The sequence below is a fragment of the Cryptomeria japonica genome, chromosome 6 (assembly GCF_030272615.1).
Source record: "Cryptomeria japonica chromosome 6, Sugi_1.0, whole genome shotgun sequence".
Lineage (NCBI taxonomy): Eukaryota > Viridiplantae > Streptophyta > Pinopsida > Cupressales > Cupressaceae > Cryptomeria > Cryptomeria japonica.
Genome location: NC_081410.1, coordinates 435,627,571 through 435,648,623, shown reverse-complemented (window position 1 = coordinate 435,648,623; position 21,053 = coordinate 435,627,571). Strand labels below are relative to the sequence as shown.

The following is a 21,053-nucleotide window of genomic DNA, read 5'->3' as shown; positions in this document are numbered from 1 at the left end:
TCCCAATCTGAAAATGGCACTTTAACTTAGAATTTTATCTGGAAATGAAGGTGTTCCAAGCCTGATTTTCCTTCTTTCAGGTCTGATTTTGTTTGAACCTTAATTCCCTTAATCATGACCAATCTGCTCTAAATTCGCTCATGAACCTGCTATTTCAGATCTGAATTTGGTTTTCCCTCATGTCTTCTTTTGGTGTGGAATTTGCACCTCCTTAGGAATTCATTTTCTGCAAGACGCTTGATATGCCTCTACTAGTTGCGATTTATTGAAATTTACCTTTAGTTCTGTAATTTGCCTATATTCTGGGGTTGCTTATATCTTCTGCAAATTAATTTGGTTTAAAATGACTTGTGTAATCTCCTCTTTATATGCCTCATGACAACACTTTTATATTTGACAAGGGGGTCAGCCAAGGGTATTTGTTTCCTCAAATTTTAAATTGATTTGCCTCAAAACTTTTAATTCGTCTACAAATTGTTGGTTGAAAATTTTGTACACTTGGGGAAATATACAAAATTGTGGTTTCAACCACAGTGTGTGAGTAAAACTCTCCTAATTAAGGGAAGGCTCCCCCTATCTAACTACAACTTTAAAAATAAAATAGGATGGGACAGCAATCTTTCTTATTATTTCAAGAAAGCCAATATCCTTTTCTCTTCACATAAAAGTGAGCAATTTAACATAAAACAGCAGTAACAACTTTTGAAAGGAAATGAGAGAAAGGAAATGAAGTTCCCTGAAAGCTCAAAGACTTCTATCACTTCCTTCGGGACGGGGCAGCAATATCAAGCTCAAAGTCCTGATTATATGAAGTCCTATCTACCCTTTTCTATACTAACGCTATCAAGAACAAATTATAACAGCTCAAAGACTGGTATATATTATTCTTTTCTACTTAAAACAATGGGAAGTAGTATAAGCTCAAAGACTCACAGCTATTTCTCACAAAATCTGCTTCTAAATTCTCTTAAAAATAAGTGTAAGCACAAAGACTTGTAGCTCCTCTCAAAAGAATATTTATTCTAATTTATATTAACCTCGAATACTTGCAGCAGAAAGACTGCAAATCAAATTCGATTAAGTTCTTTAAAGAAACACTTGCATGAAAGATAATATAGAACACAAATTCAAGTATGTAGCACAAAGACTCAAAGCTTGAGCAATTTTCTTCTATTCCTTTCAATTCTTGAATTCACACATGAAAGCTCAAAGACTTCTTTGCTGTAAATTTGACAAAGTTTTTGCTTGTTTTCCAAAATATAAAAATTACAATAGACCCCTCAAGTATTTATAGAAGAGGAGCCTTGAGAAAAAGGTGGGAGGATCCTAACTAACTTGAGAGATTCTCTCAACCACCAAGACTTATTCAATAACTAACTAAGATTTATTCCAACTACAATCCTAACTAAACACAACTTGTAGGTGCTTTACATGTAATTACAAAAGTGCAAGTAAAGACTTGACTTGCAATTTAGAAAAAGTTTTTTTACATGTAATTTGTCAAAAGAAAAACTACAACTAAGAGATTACAATTCTAGAAAAATACAACTAAGAGATTACAATTCTGGAAAAACACTTAACCTGCAGCATGTGAAGACATGAATCCTTCGGACTTCTGGATGATCATTCATAGCTCAGCAGGATTCGGTTTGTGGGTGTTCTTGGCAACAACCATGGTCTTCACAATGGTATCATGGCATCGAAGAAGCATAGAGTCGTTCTTCTCCAAGATGGACTGGATTTCGTGCAAAAAGATTTGATGTTTCATCAGAACCTGAATTGAAGCAGCTGAGAGTTGTTCGCTCCTCCATTCATTATGAATCCTCATCTGTAGATCTGCAAGCACTTTTTCTTCTAGTATTAGCTCTCCATTCTAACTCATTATGTTGCAAGAGGCCTTCTCACAATGGAAAACAATACCTTGGAATACCTCACCCCACAATCTCATTGCATCATCAATCTCCTCAATGAAGGATTTGAGAACAAGGGTTTTATTCTCCAGAAGTTCTTCAAATTCCAAGTACATGACCCTGGAAGGAATAATGGCATGCTCCTGAAGAACACTCAACTGTTGTTGGGGCATGGTGCGCCAAATTGTCAAACTACCTTCAACCCTTTCAAAATTCTGTTTGAAAGTGTCGGAGGTATGATTCATTTTTTCTTCAATGGTCTCCAACTTAACATCATTTGGAAAATGTCTTTCAACACTTGTGCACATAGATCATGAAGTTGATCCACCCAAGAATCCAATGCTTGTACTTTTTGAGGAGCTCTTTCAACTCTCCGAATTGATTCTTGGGAACCGGAAGAACTTGTAGGATTACTCCCTTCACCAGCAGGTCTTGTAATTTTATGAACATCTGCAACAAGTTGCCTATTCTCCTCTTCTAGCTTGTCTTTCTTTGCTAGAAGTTCATCATACCACTGCACTAGTGAGCCTACAGATTGTTGGGCATCATGTTTGACCACCTCATGCGTTTGTTTGCCCAATTCTATCCTTGTAACCTTGTAATCAACAGCATTTCCTCATGTGGCTTATTCGCAAGGGGCTCAACAATTTCTGCCACTTTCATCTTATTGCTATCAATAGTTACTCTTGAAATTATCTTGGCCTTTTTAGCAACCTTGGGCCTAGACTGCTTGAGTTGTTGATACTCAAAGACATCAGGAGAGATTTCCTCCTTCCTCTTTGGAGTAAAAGAACTAAGCCATGGAAGTAAAACAACTAGTTCTCCTCTAGTAGTTGTCGAAGGCGAAGGAGAAGCAGTTTCTGTTTGAACAGTTGTGGTCACCCTGGGAGGAGTATCTGTTTGGATGGCGACCATGGTTTTCTTAGTAACCAATGGGCATGAAGATTGCCTCATAAATTCTTCAAAGCCAGAAGTAGAGGTATTAATCTCTGACAACTGGATACATGCAGGAGTATCCTCAGGAATTTCTAGCAAACCCTCTTGTTGATGATCAGGAGGCGGCTCAACTGCTGAAATAGGAACGACATTCTGAGGAGACTCTTCCACTATTATGTCAGGAGAAGAAAGAAGCATCTCAATGGAAACTGAAGAAGGAATCTCATGAAGTGAGTCCGAAGCTAGAGACATAGGAGCATCATCTGATTGTTGTCCTTCTTCTGGATTATCAGGGATCAATCACATGAACATCAAGTCGAGACTTTTCCTTTCCACGAACTGTCGGCTCCTGATAAGGAAGCACTATTGCCTGACTAACCTGGAATTTGATCCTGGTGCCTGAAGATGATGCACCTTCCTTGTTGTCAATTTGAATCTCAGACTAAAGTCCAAGAGGCCCCATAGAGTCATCTTCTTTCCCAACCTTGATCTTGATGAGTCTAACACCATTACCTTTGAGCCAAATGTTGGTGTTAGCCAAGTGTTGGTGTTAGCCAAGATAGGCTGAAATCTTTCAAGAATGGACGTGCATTCTTTATGCGGCCATTGGATTAAAGGAAGTGGGGCTTCCTCAACCCTTCGCGAGATGTACTCTAGATCAAGCACATGACCATCATCGATCATTCCTTGCGGAATGTCCACCAAGTTCAGATCAATAACCTACTCAACAGTAAGCTTGCAGTAGTCCATCCTAAGAACCTCCATTTCTGTACGGAGATCTACACAGATATCATCAATACGATGCACGTGCACGAAGGACTTTTTGATCTTTTCCTTCATACCCCGGTAATCAAAATCTGCCTAGACTTAAACCTTTTGAGTTTAATCTCTTGCATCTCAGTCTCCATAGCTTTGGCTTTGACGGATGTGACGAGACTATCGGCCAATTTTCAATGGGTTTGTTGTAGAGATCCTCATTCCAACCTTATGTCTGACAGATTGATGAGCATGCAGTCATGATTTGTCTTCCCAACTCCATAAGAATGATCTTATCAGACGGGCATCTAGAGAGCATGTATGGTTGCCCGCTGTAGCATCTGACCCTCACATAAGTGAAAGTTGGGAATTGAAGAAACAAGCACCCATACTCATTGACTCTTTCCCATGCTTCATCTAACACCCTTTTGTTCTTTAGAGTCTTGTCAAACTAGCACATGAAGTAACCAAAGAATGCATCTTGAACTCTTCTGAAATGTAATCTGTTGGGTCTCAAAGGCAGCTGATCATAATATTCCCACACAGGTATAAGCGAGCGATCACCCTTGGTAGAAAGACCAAGTAAATGTCTGAGTGACGCTGCCAAATACACTAAGTATGAATTCATGTAGAAACTCATGGTGGTAGGGACTGTTGCAAGTTGCTCGCACAAAGCATCACTGATAATCTCTCCCCATGATATATGATGGGATTGCCTTATGAACATGGTAAACTGATACATCCAGGGTTCAAAAACATTAGAGTGTTCAAGACCCATCATCCTGCTGAGGAGAGTTATGATGTCTCCAATTTCCCACTTAACGTCACAGCGGTACAACTTAGCTCACCTTGAGAAGGCGACTCGTGGCTCATGAATCCACCTGTTAAATGACGTCTACAGTCCTTTTCCCTCTTGACATAGTACTCAGCTGCACTATCCTTTGAAATTTTCATATAAAAAGGTGCTGGTGGTATTCTGAAGACTTTCTCAATTGTATCTGCATCAAGGCGGATTATTGTCTCATCATCATCATTTTTAATGGTTCTCGTCTCCTTGTCAAAGCGATGGTCGCAAGCGAGAACAAATTCAAGTTCTAGGGCAGCCATTGGAAAAGAGGATGCGTGATGGATGTGGTTGTCCAACAGCCGCTGCATATTACTATCCTGCGGATCCTTGTCCACATGCCCAATCTCTGTGTCTTTTATGTGATCCAAAGGACAGGAAACTTGCGAAGGTGAAACTTCATTCTGGTACTTGTCATATTTACACTTCATCTTCTTCGGAATAGGAGAGGATGGTAAATCTGATATTGAACGATAACTTGGTATACTGTGATGAAGACTTAAAAGTGTTAAGGCAACATCATAATGAGCTGCAACTATGGGGAAAGTTTTACAAGTATACAAGTTGGGAAGAATGAACATGCAATCGGATTTTTAAAACCCGAATGCAAGTATACTTGTAAAACGGAAAATGGAGAAATGAGAGAAAAATGAGATTTAGATTTGTGGGAAATGACGTGAACGGAAAGTACGGATATAAGCAATATGGATGGATAAAACTAGGAAGGTTTTGGAAATGTCATTTTCAAGAAAATGGGAACAACTTTGGACATGCAATCCGGTTCTGAAAACCCAAATTTGGAAGGATGGGTATTTTTCATCTTTGCAACTTGGAATTTCACTAGAAGATGGTTAAATGCTTATAAACATAAGGGAAGATCAATTATTTTCATCCAACTTGTAATTGGGATTTAAAATCCCGAATACAAGTAAAGAGGGAAAATGGGGAAGAACAATGCAATTCACAAATTGCTTTGCAAAGGGGAAAATCTCTATCACAACACCAATTTTTGGGGCAAAATAAACATATACACAAATTTACAACTAGAAAAGAAAAAACAAGAAGACAAGAAAACAAGAAAAAGAAACAAGAAAAGAAAAGAAATCATACCTTGTTTCAATCTGAAATGCCTCTTCAAAAGATGATCAATCTTTGAAAGAAGGGAAGAAAACTCTTGAATAGAGACTAACCGCATTCCAAAACCCTAGCCATGTTTTTACCAAAACGCCATGGGCAGCAAAACATGGCACCAAATGCAAATTTATTGGCACAAGAACCGGTCAAATCTTCCTCCAACTTCAATGCCTAGGGGAAGGAAGACAAAACGATTTAGGAGATGGAAGATTCGTGGAGTTTGGATCCACCAAAATGTGGGATTTGGCAAACACGTGTTTGCTGTTTTAGATCCAAAAAACCAGCAATCATAAACCCCAAATGGCATGAAATGTGTTTGCAAATGCATCAAAATAGGGAGGAATCCAAAACACCTTCTATCTCCCAAAAAATCTCCATAAAAATTGCTTCAAATCTCCAACAAAATCGCCTTCCTTAGCTGGTCGGGTTTTTGGAAAAGAAATGCAAGTTTCATTTTACATGTAATAGTGAAAATCAGGTTTTAATTCCCATATTACAAGTATAAAATGTTACTTTTCTCTCAACAAGGCAAAATCAGATTTTAGGGAGTGAATGGCAAGTTTAAAATTCCTCTATTTACACTTTATGGAGAAAATCGGGTTTTTTGGACACAATAACAAGTTTAAAATGTCACTTTATTCCATTTCTAAGCAAAATCGGGTTTTCGAGAGAGATATGTAAGTTATAAATAACTTGTAAAGGGACAGTAAAATCCCTACAACAAGTTTTAATAACTCAACACATGCAATAGGAGAATAAAATCCCCATTACAAGCAAAAGACACTAAAATTGGGTTTTTACAAAAGAATTACAAGTGACCTTTAAATATGTAATTTAAAATTAACTTGTAACTTATCCAAAAAATCCCTATTATGACTAAAAAAGCCAAAAAGCATCAAGGGGGAAATAAAAAGTATATTACAAGTTCTTTTTTCAATAAAGTGCACTTGTAATTAGCCAAAAATTTCCCTACTAAGACTAAAACAAAGAAAATCATTAAAACTTGCAATTTAAGAAAAATTTCCCACCTGCAGTCAAGGAGAAAAAACCCAAAATTGAACGAAAGACATAGCAAATGAACCCAGAATGCGATGAAATTTGAAACGTGGTTCGAGGATGGACTGAGGATGAGGCCAATCCAAGAGCGAAGCAAAATTCTGCCTCGGGAAGCATGCCGTAAAGTATAAATTTTCATTTTTTGACAAAAAAATTATGTAATGGTCCTTCATTTTTGACAACACAATTTCACATCAGGTAGACCTTCTACCTTTGCATTTCAGAAGGATTCTCGCGTTTTTATCTAGGTCAGCCATCTAAAATCATGGATTTCACCTTGCTTGAATTCATATAAATAAGAGGTAAAGCACTGAACCTCAAAACTCATTCCACACTTGCATTAATATTAATTCTGCTCTGCTATGCGAATTTTCCAGCGAATTAGACCTGCATTTTAGAGGGAAATTTCTGAATTAGGTTTGCACTTTAGGGCGCATTTTCACCCTACACAGCAACTGTCCCAAACTGCTGAGCGGGTTTTGCCTATGAAGAAGGACAATCTAGGCGGGATTTGAAAGTGATGAAGGACGACATTGGGCACAAAACAAGGGTGTCAAGGACAAATGAAGGGTGGGATTTAGCCTTATTCTGGGACAACCAAAGTACTCAAGGACAAATGCTAGATGCATTTGAGGAGGTGTGAAGGACTTACCCAGGCATACTTTCATGTGGTATAGGGACAAGGAGAAGGGCGCAAATGGGGTGAGGACAAGAACTATGCAAGGGCGCAAATGAGATGAGGTGAGGGACTATGTGAGGCGGTTTTGAGGTATACTCAAGGACAATGTAAGGCGCCTTTTAGATATGTTCAAGGACTTTGTTGAGCCGATTCTAGAGATCAACAAGAACAAGTATAATGCTAGGCAGTAATACAAGGTGAATAGGGACTAGGTTGAGTGAATGCAAAAGTCACTCAAGGACTAGTATGGGCAGGTTTGAGGAGTCCTTAAGGACAAAATTTGATGTATGTTGAAGTTAATCAAGCACATTGTGGTGCCTATTTATGGTAGATAAGGACAAGACAATGCGGTTTTCTAGGCAACGCAAGGACTCCAAGGGCACACTTAGACTTTATGAAAGGACTTCAAGGATAAGTTTAAGATGAGCAAGTGCTAGGGTAGGCACATTTTTACCTTGATCAAGGACAAGGAGGGTGCAAATTAAGGCTAGTCAAGGACAAAATGTGAGCGCCTCTATGATGTGATCAAGGACAAGGACGGATGCCTATGAAGTTGCTAAGAGAAATCCATTAATTGTCTAAGGATTCTAACATTTGGTCTTCGCATTTCATTCTTGAACCTTGAATTTTAGATTTCAATTTTGAATTTTCACCTTTCAGACAAGGACTTTCATAAAATCATCCTTATTTCCTATCCTCTCAAGGTCGGAAAATCCAACCTTGACAAGGGATATCCCTATCAAAACATCACATCCTTAAATATTTCTTCATTTTTCAACACTTAGTACTTTTAAAATATCAAATCCTCCTAACAACTTTCTTGACAACTTTTGCAACATTTTTTGCACTTTTGACAACTACGACAATTGACAACTTTTGCAATCTTGCCCTTAATTCTCAATCTTGACATTCACTTATGGATTCTGGACCAGCACTAGTGATTTGATGACATCCTCGAGGACAAATTTTGCTAAGGACATTTCACTTGTGAAAAATGATTTTGAAGGCAGAATCAAAATGCTTGAGGACACCATCCATAAAGTGCACCAGAAGTTGGAAACTATTGTGAAGGTCAGCCAATCCTCCATCCAAACTAGTATTGAAGGCCTTTGTGTTCTTAATAACAAGGTTAAGAACATGATGACTGTGGAGAGGACTGGTAAGCCTAATTGAGCTGATGGGGCCGGTAATGTTTGATTAAAGGTAATAATGTTTCTCTGAGATGCAGGGGCTGTGTTCCTGTACTCAGAGCCATTCTAAGCCTATGGAGGATCAGAAAATGGTTATTCAGGAGGTGGTCAATCTTTATGACCACTTGATTCAAAAGGACATTGAAGCTGTTCATATTCTGAAGGAGTTAAAATAGTGTTTACTGTTTACTGCTTCATGTTTCTGTCTTTATGTTGTAGGTTTTCTGATGGTTGGCTGCCAGTTCTCTATGCTTTTCTTTTAGGCAGCATTTTGTTGCAAAGGGTTTCAGGTCCCCTTCAAAGTCTGTTTTACCTTTAATCAAAAACTATTAGATATGCTTAAGTGTTTATTTAAAATTAAAGTCACTTTAGACCCTTCTTTAAGTGGGCACCCAAGTTATGAAAAGAAATATTTTATAAAGTAACTTTATTGCATATAACTGCTCATATATGGTTTTAATGTTGATTTTATAAGGCCCAGCATTGCTGTATATGTTTATTTCAGACCTGTAACACACATGCAACTCATGGGTATTTTGAAAAACTGATTATTTGATGATTTGTCCATCTGGGTACTTGACAAAACTATTCTATTTCATTGTACTCAATTGATTTATATTGAGGAAACATTACAACATCAGTTTGACAATATGGGTTCAATATATTAATGTGTTTACTGAATATTGTTGCGGTCTGTTATAGTTTATTTTCAAGAAAAAATGTCGGGTTGGTTATTACAATGCTGCTGAAATGGCACATGATGTAAAAGGGTTGCGCACAAGCTGAAAATAGCTTCTAAGTTGCATGGCATGGTTCCTGGTGTTGCACAAGTGACACATGATATAAGGCGCTGCACACAGAATTGTGCACTGTAGTGCTGATGTCTGGATGTGCACAGGCTTGTCCAAAGAGGTCTGATGGCCTTCAAATCCTCTATAGTGCTTGCAGTCACCTAAAATGTCAAATATAATTTATCCTTGGCAAGAAGTTCTCAAAGTGTTATGCATATCAAGAACTACATTTTGAGATATTCCACGCAACATTAAAACTTAGATCCTTCCATCTTGAAAATCCATTCTGCAGCATCTTGATTAACTCAACAATTAGTGTTTTCCTCAGCTGACTAGACATTTGGCATATGGTGCTAAGCCCAAACCACTACACCTCATTAGCAAGGTGAAACCCTCAACCAAATAATCCACTTAGCTTTAACCACATGCATAACATTTTGAATGGAGCTGCACAATTCAGAGGTGACTTTAAATTGGTTTGCTAGGGCATTTATGTTACATGTTCATGTCTTGGATATCCAGGCATGCACACCTAGCAGGTTTCTCTAAACTCCAAGAAATTCATTTTTGCAAACTTAACATCAGAAATTTGAAACTTTCAATGTCATTTAGTATACACTAGCACCTGGTTTCAATGTACAGGTTCATTATTTAAGGCTAGAAATTGAAAATTATAAATAGAAAACTTTTTTATGGCACAGCTCCTAATCTTAACGAAATTAAAAATGTATACCAAATTAGGCTTTACAAAATCTAACATACTTTGAAATTTGAAAGAGTATCTTTGAAAGGGTACTAATTTCTATTGTTTCAAGGAGTTCTCAGTTTCTAAGGTTTTCATTTTTTGCTTCAACTCTATTGACATTTGTAACCAGAAAGTGTCATTTTGACATAAAAGTTTTGCCAACTGCAACACAGTTGACTTGCAGGATAACTGTCCTTAGGTTCATCTCTTTTTAGTATTATACTAATCTCAATAATAGGATATTTATTTGTTCAGCCAACATCCAAGTATTATAGACATTAAACAAAGAAAAATAAATAAAGGCATCCTTGATCTAGATAGTATGAAGATCGATTATAGCAAAGTTGCCAAATAAACTATCTAATATTATTTGAATTTGGCAATTGACCAATTTTCAATAATGCTTCAGTTAAAGAGTACTTGCTTGTGAATTAAGGGAAGCAGACCTTAGATATAGGTGTCTCATTCACATTTGGATGCATTCCAACTGAAGTGGTATTCGCTAGGATCATTCCATTTTCTGGACAAAAGCTATCCAGCTTCTCTAGAGGAATAGCTTCTCCTCCAACTAAACTTGCCAATGTCTTGGCTCTCTCTTAAGACATTAAGATGAAATAAGAGAACATGATCAGATTAGATTACAATGGCCTCAAAGAATAAAGGAATATGATATGCTATGTTCTTCAAGAGGATAGACATCTGACAGATCATTTCTCTAACTTGGCATATAAATCAAAATATAAGGGAATGATAGATACCATAATTACGATTAGCAATCGCAACCCTTGCCCCCTTTTCTTTCGCTCCATATGCAAGGGCTTTACCAGCTCCTCCAGCTCCAACAACAACAAATAGCCTTCCAGAAAGAGGGGAAATATTCTCCCAATCTCCACTACTAAGTCTACCTGTTCCATGCATAGCAAGTTATCATAAACAGTAACAATATCAAACAGCATACAATGAAACTCCTGGAATGATGGAACCATTCATAACCAAGGCAGAAGGGGTCACATAGCCGAGAAAGATGGCTGAACACCTTTTAGGCCATCCTCCACTGCAGAAATAGCCCCCATATAGTCTGTGTTATAGCCAATCAGTTTTCCATCACTGTGCCTCCTCACAATTGTATTTACTGCTCCAATGGACTATTTAAAATGAGGCATGTGACAAGAGCATGTAATCATATTAGCAAGAATTTAAATTTCAAGAAAATCATTGTTGCATTAAAATGTAAAAATGTGGCAAACTAAAAAAACATAGTTTCCCTATGCTGTAAACCAGGCAAGGACACATGTTCCATTCAATATCATTTTCAATTCCTTCAATAAGGTGTAAAACTAACAGAATAATATCCGAAAATTATACCTGAGCAACTGGTTCCACTTCATCACAACACTGAAGAGCTGCCTCCTTGTGAGGTATTGTAACACTGAATTCAAACAAAAATCATCATAAATACACATGCAAATCAGAGTTCAAAATTTCAAAGTAATAAGGTTGAAAAATCTTGAAACTGAAGAATGAGACCAAATACAAATTTACAAAGAAAATACCTCATATATGTCACCTCTAAATTTGTTAGAACTTGAGCTAAGTTAATCTCTTAGTCATAGGAAATCTTCCTGTTTTGATGTTTTCACACATCGCCCCATTGCAAATGGGGATCCCCTACTTTTTAGTTCCTCTTGGTCTTTTGGTTTTGGTTCTTTGGGTCTTTTCGCAGCAGTCTCTTCGGTCTCCTCAGTTTGCAAGTGTTTTGGGGTGAATTTGATGAAGTTTGGAAGTCGTTTGAGTAAATTTGGCTAAGTTTGGAACTCGTTTAGTCCATTTTAGGGTTTTTCCCTTTAGACTTAAATTTGAGGACTTTTCTTTAAAGTTTTGGAAAAATTGAATGTTGCATTGGAATTAGGACCCTTCAAGGAAGCTACCAGTGAAATTTGAGTGAATTCTGAGCAACTTTCTATTTCTAGAAAGTTCCTATTATTTAGGGATTTCACTGCCCCCGAATTGTCTTTATTTTTCCAATAATCAAACTTACTATTTCTGGTAGTTTCTATTTTTAGTAAGTGTCATCCTATCTTGATTTGCCCCAAATTTTGATGTTTTGAGGTACTTACTATTTTTGGTAAGTCTATTTTTGGCAGGTTCTACCACAGGTAGGGGTCCCAACACTGAAAACTGAACATTCCTATACATTTTTCTAAATCCAAAAAGTTGAAAAAGTAGGCTACTGATCAAGAAAATGGCCAAGTGTGGAATTCCTTCCAAAAGTGGAAAGGCGTTGAAAAATTTCGTAAGGCAAAGAAAATCCACTTTAATCTTGAAATGGTATCCCAAATCTGGAAAATGATCACAAGTGGCTAAGTCAGGGAAGAAATTTCCTAAGGCAATGAAATCTTAACCATGAAGATGGGCGCTAGAGTGACCTCATGGAGGAATTTTCCCCCTAAGCTGAAATTCCTAAACACCATAGAAATGGTGCCCATGCATGAGGTTGAGCGCTAAATGGGGTTGTGGAGGAATTTTCCTCCACACCTAGAATTCCTGTTGCACATGATTCTAGCACTCATGTTTAGAGGTTGGGCGCTAGATTGAGGTTAAGAAGGAATTTTTCCTCCAAAACAAAATTCCTTCACCATGGAGAAAATGTGCTCTAGGAAAGGAAGGGCCGCCAAAATGACATCAAGGAAGGAAAGTCTAATTTTCCAGAACTCCCACAGGGCAAAGTAGAATCAAGGTCAAGGGGGCACTAAAATGAGGCCATGGAGCAATTTTCCTCCATGGCAATTTTTTCCTGCATGAGGCCAATCCAGCACCCAAAGCCAGTTCAAAGCGCTAGACAAAGCGGTTGATGAAATTTTGTCCAAGGCATAGAATTCCTCCACAGAGTCATTCCTGTGCCCAAGATTGAAGGTTGAATTTCAAGGCATGGAAATTTGAAGACAACGATAAATTGAGAAAAGGAAAATGCCCTCCGGAAAATTTTCAAAAAATCCTCTTTCAGGCATGAGAATACGCCCAAATTTCGTGGTGATGACAAAATTGGCTAAGCAAGAGAATTTTCTCTCTCTTGGACCCTGGAACTCAAATTTGAAAAATTCCTAAAAAATAGGAAAGTAAAAAATTAACTGTGTTGGAAATTTCTTCCTTTAGGACAAAATTCTTCGAAAAGGTGAAAAATTGACTGTTGGAAATTCCTTCCTTCAAGCCAGAATTCCAGGAAAGTGAAAAATTGACAAGTGTTGGAAATTCCTTCATGACAAAATTCTTGGAAAATGTGAAATTTGGCTAAGGATTGAAGAACTTATTTCCTTACGAAAGAAATGTGCCCAAGGTGAAGAATTTCAAGGCACAAGGAAAATTGGCTAAGAAGATTTTCTCTCTCCAAAGTACAGAACAAGACAAAATTCCTTAAGCATGGAAAAGGTTCAGTGGTCAGGAAAATCTTCCTTCAAGACAAGGTGTGAATTAGAATGCAGAAATTTTCCTTCAAGATAAAAATCTCCATATGGAAAGATTTTCTCTTCAAAATGTCCAGGCATTCAAGAATCCTTCAGAAGTGGAAAAGATTGTTAAAATTCTTCCAAAGTAGGAAAATCTTCCAAAATGTCTTTCGTGGGCTGGCAATGGAAATATTCTTGTAAAGGATGAGTTGGCGACATGCAAAAAGAATATTCTATATTAATGAAGCACAACCTGGAAAATTATAGAAGTTCCTATTGTTGATGTGTTTTTCATGCACATGCGAACACAGAATAAAATGCCCAAAAGTATCTTATCCTCTCTTGAACAAAGTTAATCAAATGTTGAAGATTGGCTTAAGGATCACTTGAGATAACTCCAAGGTTTTGGTATGTCGGGTCACAACATGTGGATAAGCTCAATGGTTTGATGTGATTATGCTGGAATCACAAGGGGACTTATGTTGGATTGTCGAATGCTTGAATCGCTGGAACTTGATCATCTAATATTGCAATCTTGTGATGCTTTTTATCCTAACTAGCTTGAGTTTGAAAAAAAAGGCAAAAGATGATGGGTTGAGGAACTCTATCTTAAAGCCTGGAATGTAAGAATATAGGTGAATGATTAGATGGAATCCTACTGGGCGAGGTCTCACCATCGACTTGAACAATTCGACACAAGCACAATGCAATCTTCTAAGGGATAACTCAAAGATATTCAAATCATTATCATCGCACATTGATCACCATTCAAATCAATGCATAAACAATGGATGCATAACAATTTGAAGTTAAGTTCATTTCATTCCAGTTGACCACACAAGGCACACTTAGAATCAGCAAGAGGCTAGTGGTATGGACTAAACGGATTCCACACAAATGCATTCAACAAATTCCTCCATTCAATCTAATCAACATGGGAGCAAATGAGAAGTAGAAATCGTGAGAGTTGTTGAAATAACAAATTTCACCACAACTTCAATGAAAAGAGTATCTCATTTACAAGTCATAACAACAATTCTTCCTTCTCCTAATCTACTCTAACTTCTATTCTATCTTCTATTCTATTCTTCTCCTATTCATTAATTCCCCTACTACTAACTATTAGCTATTTTTCTATTAAACTCTACAAATGAAGAGCTTGAGCCTTCTATGATGCTCTCAATACAATTCAATGGCTCAAATCAATTTGAGATCAATGGTTGAGATTTTACAATGAAAACCCTAATTAGGGTTTGTTACAACAAACTCAATTCTAGCCGATGAAATAATTACAACACTTAGGCATGACCAATAGATAATAAGGGTAGGTGCCTCAAAGTTTGTGCCATCGTGTATGAGTCAAGTTCATTGCATCTAGAAGTGCTAAGGTGGAAATTGTTTTGATTGGTGGAGATAGTGACTGGATGACAACTAGGACGCCACTTCAACTTGCACTTGTAGGCTTGATTCATCACCATGAAGAAATGTTGAGAGATATCTCTTGATACTCAACATTTCAAGCTCGCTCAAAGTAGTGGTGAAGGGAAGCATTGATGTAGCTGAGTCATTCCTCCATCCTCGCCTATGTGCATTTAGGTGAATGTATGACTTCTCCATCGCGCTCCTTTAATCTCTTCATGTCTCCATAGTGTGGTGAGAGTTGAGATTCCTCTTGGGCATTCTCATGCTTGTAAATGAAGTTTTCCCCTTCGCATGGTGGTGTAGATCTTACAATCTTTCTCCTTTTGCTTTGCAATCAATATCCTCTCTCATTTGCAAAACAAAACAAATATGATATCAAATACACATAATATATAGCCTTGATAGTTCTTCTAACTTGATATATTCTTTGATTTTATGTGTTTTACAGGTTTGATAAGAGAATTTAAAGAAAATCCGCTCTCATGGAGCACTTGAAGTTGTTTTTCGCTACTAGAGAGGAGCACTTGAAGTTCGCTCCAACTCTGATGCTCATGAAAATACCCTTAAACTTGTCTTTGAACTCGCTTTCATTCATTTCCCTTCATTCTATGGATTCTAATATTGAGTCTTCCCACCATTTATTGATGCAAACATGATGAACTGTCCTTAGGGAAGGTCTCTGGAGGAAATTCGCTCCCACCATTTATTGATGCAAACACGATGAACTATCCTTAGGGAAGGCCTCTGGAGGAAATTCACTCCACATGGTGTGCACATGAAGTTCGCTCTCCTACTTCAAATCATGAAGTTTGCTCCCTTTAGCCTGAACATGAAATTCACTCCCCTACCTCAGTTCATGAAGTTCGTTCTCCTACTTCAAATCATGAAGTTCGCTCCCCTTAGCCTATACATGAAGTTTGCTCTCCTTGCCTTGAACATGAAGTTCGCTCTCCCTGCCTTGAACATGAAGTGAATTTCAAGCCAAAATTAACTTTCCTTCCATGATTTCATTGTTTCATCAACTCAATCCTTAGGTTTTTCAACTCTTCATCTATAAAAATATGTCAAACTTTCCCTATGAAGGTCTAAAATGCAAAATTCACTCCTATCAAAGAGCACATGAAGTAAACTTTGCTCCAAAGGAGTACTTGGGGTGGTCTCAAATCAAAATCTGGCTCACTATCCTAATTCAAACACTCTAATTCACACTCAAACAAGGGTTTCAAAGGGATATTCACTCCAAAAGTGATGGTCATGAAGTACGCTCATGAGGGCTAAGTCACCAAGTTCGGCCGAATTTCATCCTTGAAGTTCGAAATTCGCCGAACTTGAAACAGTTTATAAAATCCGTAAAAAATTTGTTCAGATTCACAACAAATTCGTACCAAAAAATCGGGATGATGTGTTCGTATAAAGTGTTTTTTTCCTTGCATTTTTTAGGGTTAAATCGAGTTTTTTAATAAATACTGGCGAGTTGACGCAAAAAGATTATCGCACGGCCGCAAACCTCAGCCCGACCTCGGCGCGGACGCAAACCTTCAACCTTGGCGCGGACGCGGGATGCTTGCAAAACTGACCTTGACCTCGGCACGGGACGCTTGCAGCCATTGCAGACCGACCTTGCCATTGCAGACCTCCCAAGTTCGTCCTCCCGACCTACACAGGTAGGACTTTGCGTGTATTTTTTTTAATTTTTTTTAGGTTTTATAATATTATAATGTTATAAACTTATAATGTTATATTTTTTAGTTTTTAATTTAATACACATAATATAAAATAATGTTGTTTAATATTATATAATTTATATTAATAGTTTTTTATTATATTGTTTAATATTATTTTATTTGATTTTAGTTTTTTATTTGTTTGGTAAAGTTAATAAAAATTAATACATTTTTATATATATTTTTTTAAATGGTAGTGTACTAATTTTATTAAGTTAAATAACCAAAAATAAAAACTAATATTTTTTTTTTTTTTGTTAAAAAATGAATATATTAAATTATTAATAAACGTTTTATTTAACTTTAGTATTTTACTATTTTTATTTTGAAATTTTGAAATAAATGTAATGTTTATTTTGTTTTTTAATTTAAAACTAAAAATGTATTAAATTTTTGTTTTTATGTTTATTAAACAAGAATAGTATTTATTTTGTTTTTGAAAGGTTCAAGCCGAATAAATTTTATAATCTATTTTTAAGAGGTCATTTGTGAAATTGTTAAAAGTATTTCTATTTTGAAAGGTTGAAATAAATGTAGTGTTTATTTTGTTTTTTAATTTTTCTTTCCAAACATGCAGATTTTCATTTAATGGCTCCTCCCAAATCAACTTCTGAGGCATGGAAGCATGTGACCCGAAATGGAACTCACATCAAATGTAACCTATGTGAGGGAACTATGATTGGAACTTTAACAAGGCTTAGGGGCCACTTCCTTGCTAATACAGGGGGTCCGGTGGAGGTGTTCAAGCATGTAAAGGTGCAACTCTAGAGCTTAAAGCTATTCTAGAGAAAGAGTTGGTTGCTTCAATGGTAGGCAAAATGAAGAAGGCACAAAAGAAACAAAGAATTGAAGAAGATATATCTAGATTCACATCTATCATGTCTTCCTCTTCTATGCAATTCAAACTGGTGAGGGTATCAAAAGAGAGTGGAACATTGAACAACTTTTGGAAACCAGTAGAGAAACAGCAGGTGGATGATGCAGTTGCTGATTTGTTTTACACAACTACTATTCCATTCAATGTTGCGAGAAGTCCACATTTTTGTAATGCAATTCACAAAATTGCAGAGTTTGGCAAAGGGTACACACCCCCAAGTTCAAAGGTTATCAGGACAACTCTTTTGCAGAGGTCAAAAGATAGAGTGACTGAGAAATTAGCTGATGTCAAAGCCACTTGGAAGGAAATAGGTTGCACTATATTGAGTGATGGATGGCCAGATATGTGTCAAAGGTCATTAGCCTGAGAATTTAGCTGATGTCAAAGCCACTTGGAAGGAAACAGGTTGCACCATATTGAGCGATGGATGGTCAGATATGTGTCAAAGGTCATTGATTAATGTTTTGGTGTCTTGTCCTGAAGGTGTTGTGTTTTTGAAAGTCGTCGACACCATGAACCACAAGAAAACTTCAGAGTATATTTTTCAAATATTAGAGGAAGCCATTCTTGAAGTAGGGGTGGAAAATGTGGTTCAAGTGGTAATTGATAGTCCAGTAAATTGTGTGGGAGCTGGGACGCTGATTGTAGAGAAGTACCCATAGATATATTGGAGCCCATGTGCAGCCCATTGTCTCGATTTGTTGCTTCATGACTTGGCTAAATTCCTATGGGTAAATGAAGCTATTCATAGAGGGAGAGCAATTGCAAATTTCATACGTAATCATCGTCTCACATTGAGTATTTATAGGTAGCATGTATCAAAGGAATTGTTGAGGCCTTGTGAAACAAGATTTGCTTCATATTATATCACTTTGAAAAGAGTGGTTGAAGAAAAAGCAGCTTTGAGATATGTTATTTGTTCCAATCAGTGGGAAAGTTCAGTGCTTTCTTGTAACATCCCCTTCCTTTTGATTTTGCATTTAGTGGTCCATTGGCCTATTCCGGAGACCCATAGGCTGTGGAAAGGTGAATTAAGGGTTTCCATGTTCTTTAGAGTTCCCACCAAGCTTGTTAGGGGTGGAATGTGAACTTGCTATTTTTAGTAAGTTAGGGTTTGGCCGTTAGGATGGTGCAAAGTTGCTAAGCTCGCCAAGCTATTTCTCTGGTTGCGAAGATCACGATTTTCGAAGCATTATTTCATGACTTACCATTTTTAGTAAGTGGTAGTTTGGGGCATTCTATTTTTGGCAGTCCTGGACTTGGTCCTAATCCAGCACAATTCAATGATCCTCATTGTTCAACCTCATCCGGATTTTGTTGATAATCAACACTGGAGCTATAAGCGATTAATTAAATAGTATTCCTTATCCTAAGGTTATTATTTAATTATTTTATTACTGATTGATGCTATGGGAAATTGTGCAAAATATGATATTTTTCCTAAGTCATGCCTGGGCGAATTATTTGAAGATTAAAAGGAGACTTTATTTTTTATACTTTAAAGTTTTATTATGCCAAAATCGTGGTCCTCTCTCCTTGGCGCAATTTTTGACTTGGGAAGTGGGCGCCAATTTCGGGTCTACCACATGAAATGAAATGCAGTTTGAATGAGGAGAATTTGGAGGCAATTTCATTTGAATTCCAGACTTGAAAAACTATATAAACAGGTGTTTGGCTCCTCATTTGTTTATCCACAAAAAATATATCGTTATGTTGTCGAAATGACTCGACTTCTTCGAGGGTGAATACCTTCTAGATCTTTCCTTCCGGTTTCAAGTGTGAAACATCACTCTTAGCTGTGGTTTGAAGTTGTGAGCTATTTGGTGATTTTTGGGTGTGTTGGTGAAGAGTTGTGTGCTGCTGCGTTTTCTTGGTGTTGCTGGTGTGTGTTGGCTGAAAGTGTATTTTGCTTGTAGCTATCTGTGTGTTGAGTGCATCATTCTAGGTGAGGGCTCATTGGAAGCATATCGGAGAGACAATAATTCTCCTACATTGGTGTGGCATTTGGAGAACTCTCCAATTTACAGTTGGAAATCGAAATATTCAGCCAAAACGCCATTTCCAGAACTGCCTTGGGTTGTGTGCATCACCGTTGTTGCTCTCCGGTCACAATTTCAAGGTATTGATTTGATTGTTTATGTTATATGCTTCATTTGCATTTGGTTTGGCATGATTCCATTCAGTTTTGAGAGAGTTACAAGCATTTTAGTGGTTTTTGGGATGGCTGGTTCTGCATTTCATTGTCTCTGATTTCAGAACAGCAAGTAGTGTTTGTGGTGAGAATGTGTTGTTGAATTCTTGAGATATGTACTTCATTCTATCTTCTCTCACATCTCTATCTTTGTATGAATTGCTTCACTAGTACTGACCAATTCATTTTATGTTGCATTTCCCGCTGAACAAGTGGAAGAGGATGGCTTAGCCGCCTATATGTTTTGTAATTCAGCTTTGTCCTCCCACTGAGCAAGTGGTTGAGCGATATTGTCCTCCCGCTGAAATATGCGGTTGAGTGATAATTTTATGTAAAAGTCCTCCCACTGCATAAACGATAGAGTGATTTGGTTCTGTTATGCTCTTGTTACCTTGGTTGGTTTACCGCCAAGTTCTTGTTCTTCATCCCACTGAAAAGTGGAAGGGGCTGGCTTACTGCCCAGTATTGTATTTGCATTGTAATTTCTAGCGGATTATGAGCTAACGAACCCCTTATCACCGTATGCTCTCACCTTCCCACATTGGGCTCTTGGTGATCAGAAAGTGGAAGGGTTACTTTCAGTAGTATTGAGATTATATTTCCTAACCTTAACGGGTGCATTGTAATATTTGTTGTGCTCAAAAACCGAAAAAAATAAGAGGGAATATTACATTTCTAAAGGCCCAAAGGGGAAGAACATAGAACAAATCATCCTAAACAGCAATTTCTAGGAAAGTGCAACAAAAGTTTTGCTTGTATGTGAACCAATTGTTGAAGTGCTTCGTATGGTTGATGGTGACACTCGTTGCCTTGGCATGCTTTATGAAAGCATGGACCAGTGTAAGGAATCTATTCAAAAAGAACTAAATAATGAAGAAGCAGAATATATGCAAATATGGGAGACAGTTGATTGCAAATGGAAAATGATGCACACACCTTTACATGCGGCGGGTTGCTTTTTGGAGCCTAAGTTGTTTGCTATTGATAGAAGGGGTGATAAAGAAATCATGGCAAGGCTTTACGAAGCCATTAGCAGGTATGTACCAGATCAAGAAATAGCAGCACTAATCAGAGATCAAAGTTGGCAATACAAGAGAGGAGAAGGGATGTTTGGAGGGGCAGAAGCCAAATATGACTCACCACGTATGCCTGGATATAGATGGTGGATCGCTTATGGATCATCAGCTCCTGAACTGCAAGAGTTTGCTATTCGAATTTTGAGTCAGGGAGGAAGTTCATCAGCTTGTGAGAGGAACCGGAGTTGCTTTGACCACATCCATTCCAAAAACAAGAACAAATTGTTGACTGGAAAGTTTGGAGATCTTGTCTATGTTCACAGCAATTTGAAATTGCTG

General features: G+C 37.4%; 1 protein-coding gene across 3 annotated transcripts in view; it reads right to left on the bottom strand.

Annotated features, from left to right (window-relative positions):
• LOC131037472 (bifunctional 3-dehydroquinate dehydratase/shikimate dehydrogenase, chloroplastic) overlaps window positions 1-21,053 on the bottom strand; it is a 144,040-nt gene that overhangs the window by 5,180 nt on the left and 117,807 nt on the right. For all 3 annotated transcript variants that reach the window (XM_057969608.2, XM_057969610.2, XM_057969611.2), the window contains 4 exons: window positions 11,407-11,470; window positions 11,078-11,186; window positions 10,800-10,946; window positions 10,488-10,636 (listed from right to left, as the gene is read on the bottom strand). In XM_057969608.2, coding sequence (XP_057825591.2) covers window positions 10,488-10,636; window positions 10,800-10,946; window positions 11,078-11,186; window positions 11,407-11,470 — 469 coding nt within the window. The remainder of the gene's footprint in view (window positions 1-10,487; window positions 10,637-10,799; window positions 10,947-11,077; window positions 11,187-11,406; window positions 11,471-21,053) is intronic.